The 9,671-nt window shown below is 56.5% G+C and overlaps 1 protein-coding gene across 1 annotated transcript in view; it reads left to right on the forward strand.

Annotated features, from left to right (window-relative positions):
* Sun2 (Sad1 and UNC84 domain containing 2) overlaps positions 1–9,671 on the forward strand; it is a 16,072-nt gene extending 6,401 nt beyond the window's left edge. Inside the window, exons 7-17 of the mRNA XM_010612841.3 lie at positions 1,234–1,361; positions 3,114–3,368; positions 3,811–3,888; positions 4,279–4,322; positions 4,847–5,012; positions 5,335–5,556; positions 5,771–5,855; positions 6,233–6,348; positions 6,435–6,602; positions 6,895–6,987; positions 8,349–9,671. Of these exons, the coding sequence (XP_010611143.1) occupies positions 1,234–1,361; positions 3,114–3,368; positions 3,811–3,888; positions 4,279–4,322; positions 4,847–5,012; positions 5,335–5,556; positions 5,771–5,855; positions 6,233–6,348; positions 6,435–6,602; positions 6,895–6,987; positions 8,349–8,462 (1,469 nt within the window). The 3' untranslated portion in view covers positions 8,463–9,671. The remainder of the gene's footprint in view (positions 1–1,233; positions 1,362–3,113; positions 3,369–3,810; positions 3,889–4,278; positions 4,323–4,846; positions 5,013–5,334; positions 5,557–5,770; positions 5,856–6,232; positions 6,349–6,434; positions 6,603–6,894; positions 6,988–8,348) is intronic.

Raw genomic sequence — 9,671 nt, forward strand, 5'->3', positions numbered from 1 at the left:
GTACTGGAAATTTTTTTTTCTTTTTATTGAGTTTATTGGTACATTCTAGGTATACAGTACAGTTACATCATTATTGGGATCTTGTACCTTTACATGACAGGTCTTGGTTCTCATTTTTTTCCCCTTGTCCCTATCCTCCCTTTACCCCTTCCTCCCCTCCCCATTTTGGTACTAGAAATTGAACTCGGGCCTTATGCTTGCGAGGCAGGTGGTGGAACCACTGAGCTAAATCCCTGGCCCTCCAATTTGTAACTAAAGTCTGTATCTTATCATTTTTTAGAGTTGATTTTATAGTTTTAGCAGCTCTTCGACTTGTAATTTCTTCTATCAATGAGAGGGTAGGACATTATTGCAAGAGTTGGTTTCCTCTGTTTCCTGTTATGAAAATGGCTTATTCATACCTAGTGGAAACTGGGCATCACCTTTAAAATAATAATGGTCCTTTCTAATTGCATGGCATTTTATCCAGAAAGTACTTTCCCAGGCCTTATCTCAGTGTGGGGCTGGTAGAGCCAGTGTGGCTGCTGTCATTCCCTGGGGGTGGAGGTGGATGGGGGCTGGTGACCTGCACATTGTGGAGGGTGTGGCCGTGGTTTCAAGTGCAGTGGCCGTGTCCTTCCCCTCGACCTGCTCACAGTCCATGACTGAGCTGCAAGCACAGTTTCCTGGGATGGAGACCCCGCGGCCAGCATGGTTTCCAGTTCTCCCCCACTCCACACCCCTTAGGAGTCATCGTCGCAAACAGATGTCCACAGAGCAAGAAGCGTGTCTGTCTGCCTGCAGCTCTGAGCCCTGGTGCTGCATTTTTGTTCAGGGACACTCCACCCTGGCAGCCCACAAAACCCCCTGGGGAGCTTCTAAAAACCCACGCACAGGGCCCAAGCCCAAGCCAGTCAACTGTCTCCAGAGGAGGGCGAGGGCACAGTCAGACACTGGATGTTTTAAAAGTTCCCCAGGGATGACTGCTGTAAGGCCAGGCCTGAGAACCTCTGACAGGGCCCTGGGTTCAACCCCTGGATCCTCCCTGACTCATTAAAGCCGTCCTTTTTGGAGCTTTGTCATCTACAGACAAAGGACCCCGGGGGACAAGAGCATGGGTGTCCTCTGAGGCCATCGACCAGAAGGGCCACCTCTGGCAGAGCAGGGCTCTGCGGGTGACATGGACCATGGTAACCGAGGAGATTCTGCTGCCCCCTCCTCAGTCGAGTGTGACCAGCCTTTCCCTGTGCACAGGTGCATGGTACTTCTACCCCTTTGGGCTGCAGACATTGCACCCCGCTGTGGTCTCCTGGTGGGCGGCAAGGGACAGCAGGAGGCAGCCCGCGGTGTGGGACTCCAGAGAAACGGCCCCGCATTTCCAGGTGAGCACCCGAGATTCGGGCAGACCCTGACTCTGATGTCCTTGCACTGGGCATCCCTGTCTTACACCTTGCCGCAACTTGAGGATATGCTGTCCTCCTATGACGTCCCTTTTCCTGTTTTCTGGGGTGCAGGTGCTGGGGAGAGGAAGTGTTGCACTTAAACACAACTTAGAAGGGCACCCAAAAGTTAGCCGCATCCTAAGGTCAGAAAACAGGCAGAGGACTAATTATTGATTATTTCATTCATTTGTTCCCTTTCAATACAATCTCACTGAGATTGCCTGAGCCCTTCTGTGTGTGACGTCATATCCTGCTCCGGTACCTGTGATCACAAAGAAGCCACTCCTGAACTCTGTGGCAAGAAATGACAAGCATTTGATCATCGGCTCCTGAGTCTCAGCTGGGGTGGCCCTTCTTGTCTGAGCAAGGACAAGCCATCCTGGCTGGGCCGTGTGTATTGCACAGTTGCCTGGCCTGGGCCCTTGCAGGGTCAGCTGCCCTCCATGGACACTTAGGTCATCCAGCAGGCTCTCCCAGCCTTGCTGTCACAGAAGCCAGGCAGGGTTCCAAGGGAGAGGAGGCAGCCACCCAGCTGCAGAGGGTACAGACACAAGGAAGAGTGAGGAACATGGCCAGTTTTAAAATCTACAAGCATCTAAAGAACGATCAGGCCTTGGCTGTGCCCTCGAGGAGCCTGCAGCCCAGTGGGAATGACTCATAACAAGTGGACACACAGCCAGACTGTGGTATCAGCTCAGGTCACTTAAAACTCTTCATCCCCGATAGTTATTTAAACGTTGTGTGCATCCTGCTGGATTTAATTTTTTTTTTTTCAGGTACCAGGGATTGAACTCAGGACCTTGCGCTTGCAAGGCAGGCACAGTGTTACTGAGCTACATCCCCATCCCTGCTGGTTTTAATTTGATACCACATTTTTAGTCATATATTCTTGTGGATATTTTCCGAGCATGATCTTATTATTTCATAAAATAATGACATATTCTGTCATCTCCATCTTCCCCTTTTCATCATTATACTCAATTTTGGGCAGTCTTTTCCTTAAGAGAAAGAAGTAAAGCATGGGCTGCCTTTGTCTCACTGACATTTGCATAAAAACTGAGAAGAACACTGGTCTGGGTGAGGGTGGTGGTGAGGACACTGGCTGGGCCTTTTTAAAACACGGGATTTCTAAAAAGCAGAACCTCTGCCACTCAGCACTTTCACTGACAGTTGACAGATTGTGTTTTATAAGATTTTGTTCTTTATGCCAACAAGGTCCTCAAAATTCATAGCACACTATCAGATGCCACCTTGAGGTCCAAATGATTGTTCCTCCTCGCTGAGCATCCAGTTAAAGAGGAAAAAGAAAGCACTTTCAAATCACGTTCTCTTCTGTGTAAGGAGTACCTGCAGTTGAGAGCCACTGGCCAGAACTCAGGAGAAAGACAGCAGGCAGCGGCCAGCTCATCACCCAGGCCCCCGTGGCCATCCTAGTGTCTCATCCTTCCTTCGGACAGTCCCTTGGCTCAGGCTCTCTCCCCTGACTACCTCCACTCCTCCTTTGCGATGCAGCTCTCACAGTTTGTCCTGAGACCCCTCTTGGCCACCCTGTGCCTCACTCTCAGCACAGACGCAGCTGCAGCTCTGGTGCCTCCCTTCCTGGCGCTGGGCATTCCTTGATTCTCCTTCTCTCTCTGCCTCACTTACGGAGTTCCGGGTCCCTCATGTGCTCATCTCCTCCTCACCTCCTAGGCCGAGCAGCGCATCCTGTCGCAAGTGCACTCCTTAGAGCGGCGCCTGGAGGCGCTGGCTGCTGAGTTTTCCTCCAACTGGCAAAAGGAGTCCATTCGGCTAGAGCGCCTGGAGCTGCGGCAGGGGTCCACTGGCCAGGGCGGTGGCAGTGGCCTGAGCCACGAGGACACCCTGGCACTCCTGGAGGGGCTGGTGAGCCGCCGGGAGGCTGCCCTGAAGGAGGACTTCCGCAGGGATACCGCCACTCGCATCCAGGTGGGAGAGAAAGCTGTGTGTCGATTACGGGTGTCATCGTGCGAACTTGTGACTGGGCATGTGGGGTGCAGGGGCCCGTGCAGGACATGAAGGAGACCACAGTGTGTCATTTAGGGTCAGGCAGCTCTGCCACTTGGCACTCACCCTGGCTGGGCCTCAACTGCCTCCTCTTTAAAATGGAGTCTGTCCTGTCGCCCTCCTGCCCTGGAGGTGCAAGATGTGTGATTTGGGGCCCTTGGTATAGTGCTGACACGGCGTGGGTTGTGCCAGAGAACAAGCCAGGCTCTTGCACATTTCACAGAAGCTCGGTGGCATAAGACCATGAGCCAAAGCCTGGGAACCAAAGGACCCCAGTTTGAATCCCAGTTAGGCTCCTCCTAGTTGCAGGCACCCCTCCAGGTGCAGCTGTCCAATCTTCAGTCCTCTCCTCCTTGTCTGACAGGAAGAACTGGCCACCGTGAGGGCGGAACATCACCACGACTCAGAGGACCTCTTCAAGAAGATCGTCCAGGCCTCCCAGGTTGGTGGGCCAGGCACTCAGCTTGTACCAGGGTCCTGGCCCATTTCTTCATCTGTCCTTGGGCTGTGAGACCCCCGGGACCTTTGGACCTTGCAGGAGGACCGCTGGGACATTGAGTGGGAGGGATGTGCCTGTGTGAGCTCAGCTCCCCCAATTGGGTGCTCTCAGCTATGCTGCCCACTGTGTGCATGCTGGAGCGTGTAGGTCATGGGGTGAGACTTTCAAGGAGGACACTGGCCAGGCAGTCAGTTTGAGGTCTGCCGCAGGGGCCAGGAGACCCTGGGCAGGCATGCAGTGAAGCAGAGACCCCAGTGGAGAGCAGGTCCTTCTCTGGAAGCCGTGTTCTCTGAGCCCAGTATTTCTTCTACTTGTCCCTTCTTCCTGTCTCAGGAGTCCGAGGCTCGCCTCCAGCAGCTGAAGTCAGAGTGGCAAAGGTAAGTGCCCCACCATGTGGCCTAAGCCACCCTCAAGCCCCATCCCAGGCAGATCTGGGAGCAGAACCAGGAGCCGGGTTCTGACTGTCTACCCAGCACGGTGGCTGAGGCCTGGCTCGGGAATGCGTGTGGCCAGTCCGAGACATGACGGAGGGCCGTGAGGGATGTCTGAGGTGGAGGTGGGCACCGCAGGGCTGGCTGACCGACACTGCCTTCTCTGTGTGGCCTCGTGCTAGCAGCATAGCCTCCTCACAGCCCACACGTGCATACTTCGGAAGATGGAAAGGCTGTGGCAAAAGGAATTACAGACTCTAGACATAAAAGAAATCAAATCAGAATTTGCTCTGTGCCAGGCAAGCCAGTGGCCAGTCTCCTGGAACAGCTAGACCCCTGAGGGCAGGCCCTGCCTCTCTCACTCACTCTGGGTGCTGGGCACACGCTGTATGACGGGTCAGCAAGGGCATCCTCGTTCTTCTGCAACTCAGCCTCACCTTGTACCCTTACTCCTCTCTCTCTGGGACCAGGATGACCCAGGAGGCCATCTGGGAGAACTCTGTGCAGGAGCTGGGGCGGCTGGAGGCCCAGCTAACCAGCCTGCGGCAGGAACTGGCAGCTCTGAGCCTGAAGCAGAGTGCAGTGGAGGATGAAGTGGGGCTGCTGCCCCAGAAGATCCAGGCCATGCGGGAGGATGTGAGTTGGAAGCACCCAAGGGCCCCACCAAATGCCCCCTCATCTAAAACCATCTGCCTTGGGTGTACACAGCAGGGGCCTCTTATCCCTGCCTGTTATTTCTGGGAGCCTGCTGCAGAGCTGGACTCGACACAGGCGAGGGCTTTGTAACAGGAGTGCTTCCTGTTTCTCATGGGTACGGGGAGAGCTCCTAACCCTTTCCTCTGTGGGCCTCCCTCTCAGACCCTGCTCCCCAACTGAGCACCACCCAACTTGGCTGGCCTGGCCATAGCAGCCCCATGGTTCCTGCAAGCCTCCCAGTGACTCCATGTCTTGTTCCTAGGTGGAATCTCAGTTCCCTGCCTGGGTCAGTCACTTCCTTCTCCATGGTGGGGGCACTCGGGCAGGGCTCCTCCAGAGAGAGGAGGTGCAAGCTCAGCTGCAGGAACTGGAGAGCAAGATCCTCACCCACGTGACAGAGATGCAGGGCAAGTCAGCTCGGGAGGCCGCGGCCTTGCTGGGACGGACGCTGCAGAAGGAAGGTGTGGTCGGGGTGACCGAGGAGGTGAGGAGCACGTGCACCCCACAGATGCACTGCTGTCCCTGCTGGGAGCTGTAGACCTGGACGGGATGCTCCAGGGCACACGTGACACATAGGAGGCTCTGGTTTTGTGCTTTGGGCATGGTGGGTGGTGGTTTGCTGGGTTAGTGCATGGGGAACAGTCCTGGGCAGTACGATGCCTGCTTCCCACTGAGACTGTCTGCCGGGCCTGTTTCAGCAGGTGCAGCGGATCGTAAAGCAGGCCCTGCAGCGCTACAGCGAGGACCGCATTGGGATGGTGGACTACGCCCTGGAGTCGGGAGGTACGCACACCGCCTTCTTCACTTTGCCTTATCCTGGTCCCCGCAATGGCAGTACTCCGGGGATTTGCCAGGAGCCATGGTGCTAAGCGGGAAGACCTTGGGGTCAACACAGATTGCCCAACTTAGACTCAACCACGGTAGGTGGCAGCTCAGAAAGTCAGGAAGCGCTGAGCCACACTCCGGGCCAGAAGAGGTTCTTCTAGGCTGCTCCCTGGATCTGGGCCTGGGTCTGGGGCACCTTCCCTCCGTGCTCATCGAGGGTCCGCGCAATGGCAGGCCCTCCTCTGGCTGCTTCCGCCCCTTGTGCTGACACCTGTGGCTGCCACCCCGAGCTGGCTGGCTGTGGGGGCCCATCCTGCCTTTGTTTCCTACATCAGGGGCTAGCGTTATCAGTACCCGGTGTTCAGAGACCTATGAGACAAAAACGGCCCTGCTCAGCCTCTTCGGCATCCCGCTGTGGTACCACTCTCAGTCGCCCCGGGTCATTCTCCAGGTAGGCACATGGTGGGGACTCCAGCAGGGCTGCTCGGCCAGAGCTAGACTCAGGCCCTGACCTGCCTCGCCTTCTGTGCCCTCCAGCCAGACGTGCACCCAGGCAACTGCTGGGCCTTCCAGGGGCCCCAGGGGTTCGCTGTGGTCCGCCTCTCTGCCCGCATCCGCCCCACGGCCGTCACCTTAGAGCATGTGCCCAAGGCCCTGTCGCCCAATAGCACCATCTCCAGTGCCCCCAAGGACTTTTCCATCTTCGTGAGTATCCGGCCCGTGTGGGCGGCGGTGGAAAGGGCCCTGGGAGAATCCTGTGGGTCTCCACCCTGGATCAACTTGGAGTCACTCTGGCTGGGCGGGAGGAGAGCAGAGAGGCACTTCATTCCCAGTTGTCTCAGCCTACAGAGGAAGAGATTGAGGCACCAGAGTTAAGTGAGCATCACACTCAGACCAGACTCCTGAAAGTCCCTGAAGTTCTGACCTGAGGGGTGGGAGGGAGTCAGCACCACCCTGCTCTCCTGCTTCTCCCTCCATCCCTCCTGCTCTTTTGCAGGGCTTTGATGAAGACCTTCAGCAAGAGGGCACGCTGCTTGGCACATTCACTTACGACCAGGATGGGGAGCCCATTCAGACCTTCTACTTCCAGGTATAAGACAGTCACGACAGCGGGGTGGCACTTGGCTTCCCCATTTGGGCACCAGATGTTTCCCCAGCCTTTCTTCTGCCAGGTGCAGGCCCTCCTTCCCTTAGAGTACTGAAGTAGAGATGTCACATCCTATAGACAGCACCCAGGGGGCCCCTTCCAGAAATGCAGTGTCAGGAGCTTCCTGAAGCAGGTGCGACCAAGGAGTTTTAGGAAAGAAAGGTTGGGGTGACCAGGAAACAGCTGTGAAGGCTGTTCTGGGAAGAGAGGACAGCTTGTGCCAGGGCATGGTTAGCTGGGACCTCAGGCAGTGCCTGTGGCTTAAGCTTGAGTAGGCATCAGGTCTTCTGTTAGAAATGCAGATCCCAAGGCCCTGCCCTAGGAGGATGATTCCTTAGGGCAAACCATCCAGGTATATGTGAGGCAAGTGAGGAAGGGGGGATTGTAAGATGGGGAGGGGACATTGGCAGAGGAGGCCCTGGAGGCAGGAACTTTAGCCCTCGGGGCCGGGGGATGACACTGGCATGTCTTGGGTGACAGTACCATGTGTATGTTGTTAAGATCACATGTGAATGGAAGGAGACCAGCCTGTGGCCTGGGTGCAGGGTCAGAAGTGGGGTCCAGAAGTGGTTACAGGGAAGTGGACCAGAATGGCTGAGGTTACAGGGGATGTGGGCAGTGAGGATGGGATGGCTGGGAGGCTCTGAATGTCAGGCTGGAGGAGCAGGGGCCAGCTCGCGAACTGGTGCAGAGCTGAGGAGTGGTTTACCCACTGGGCACAGCCACCTATGGGGCTGTCCAGTGTCACTGAGAGAAATTAGACGTAAGGACAGCTGTTAGCTCCAGGGTGACAAGAAGTCCTGGGAGAGCAGGTTTCCCAGGCAGTCTGCAGGCTGATTGTGAAGGGTGATGCAGGAAAGGTCAAGGGAAGGGGAGGAGGGCACCACACCTGTGGCTTCAGCAGGGTGAGATCCAATGCAAACGCTGGCTCAAATGCTGGCTTTAAGCAGAGGGCCAGGCCAGTGGGCACTTGAGAAAGAGAACCGACCACATCAACGTACATGAGGCCCTCCATGAAGGGACTTTTTTTCCCTCAGAGCAAAGTGGTCACTGTCCTCAGCACCAAGGCCCTTTGCAGGTAGCCTGAAGGCCAGGCCTCTGTGCAGGTCCACAGGGTTAGTGGCCCTCGGCCTAGCAGCTACTCTGAGAGACCGAAGAGAGGAACTTCTGCTGCCTGTTCCCTTCAGAGCCTCAGGGGAGGACAGGGAGCCATCTGGCCCCAGATGTGGCCATCTCCCCATCCCCCCTCCCTGCCAGAGGTCTCAAAGGGCCTCGTGACACGCATAACGCCTTTCTCCACACAGACCCCTAAGATGGCGGATTACCACGTGGTGGAACTGCGGATCCTGACCAACTGGGGCCACCCTGAGTACACCTGCATCTACCGCTTCAGGGTGCACGGGGAGCCTGCCCACTAGCCCCAGCCTCTGTGCCTGCTGCCAGCCAGGGGGCGCACCCTTCTCCGCACATGCCCTGCTCCAGGATGGGTGCAGAGCACCCTGCCACTGCCCCCACATGCTTGGCCGGCGCTGACTTCCCAGAGCAAGAAAGAAGAGCCCTGGCCCCAGGGAGAGAAGGAAAGCGCTGGAGTCCCCTTCACCCTTTTCCTCTGAGCTGGGCCGTCGGGGTGTGCAAATGTACCATACCGTGGGGGGACTGGGAGGCAGGAGGCGAGGCGCCTGCCCTGGCCCAGGTGGAAGTGTGGATGAAGCAGGTACCAAGGCCGGTGGGCAGAACCTGGGCCCAGGGAGGTGCGAGGTGCCCACATCAGTCAGGGAAGCACAGCCTTGAAGGAGCGCTCAGCAGGAGAATCTGCAAGGCTGGTGACAGTGACCTGGGGAAGCCAGGACCCCCAAGGGTCTCTAGAAGCTGTTTGTCCGGGGTAGCGAGGCTGCCTATGCCAGCCTGTAGGACTCCTTGTGCTTTTCCTCTCCTGATGCCAGGGTGAGGCCTGCCCTGCATCATTTCTGCAGTGGGCCTGCCTGTGCCCTAGAGCAAGCTTCACACATTCCCCAGCCTGCAGGGTGCCCAGGCCTGTCTAGGGGCCACTAGCTAGAATGGGGGAGCAGGGGATTTCTGGGCTCTCCTGATCCGTGACAATATCAGTGCCATTCAGGGTGTTGGGTGGAGGGAGGGCTGTCTGTACTAGCCCGCTGCCCCCTAAGCAGGCCTGGAGAGGGCCCTTTCTCAGGCTGCCCTTGGGCTCTTGGCTCCCCTTCAGACTCTCTCCTTTCTGGCTCCTCTGTGGGGGCTGGGAGGGAGGCGGAGAAGGGGCTTTTAGAGCCACAGGCCCTGCTGTATTATGTATATATTTTTCAAGGTCTGTTTTTTAACTGAAAAGCTAAGGGCTTGATTCTTAGCCCCGTTCTGTGGGGCACTGGGTGGTTCTCAGTTCCTTGGTCTTGGCCTGTGGGGAGCAGGCATGAGGGGCTGTGGGCAGGCAGGGGCCCTGTTACAGGACCAGGCCCTGCTCAGCTCTGCCCCGAGACAACCAGGTCTGATTTGGCGCTCTTCTGTCGCAAATGCTGCACTGTTGGTTCTTAATTTTTTTTTTTAATCTCCAGATTCTAATTTATGGCTATGCAAAAAATAAAGGATGCCCAGGAAGAGTGGAATGTGGTTTTTAT

This window comes from Fukomys damarensis, unplaced genomic scaffold, assembly GCF_012274545.1.
Source record: "Fukomys damarensis isolate Sample0158 unplaced genomic scaffold, DMR_v1.0_HiC HiC_scaffold_19, whole genome shotgun sequence".
NCBI classification, from domain to species: domain Eukaryota; kingdom Metazoa; phylum Chordata; class Mammalia; order Rodentia; family Bathyergidae; genus Fukomys; species Fukomys damarensis.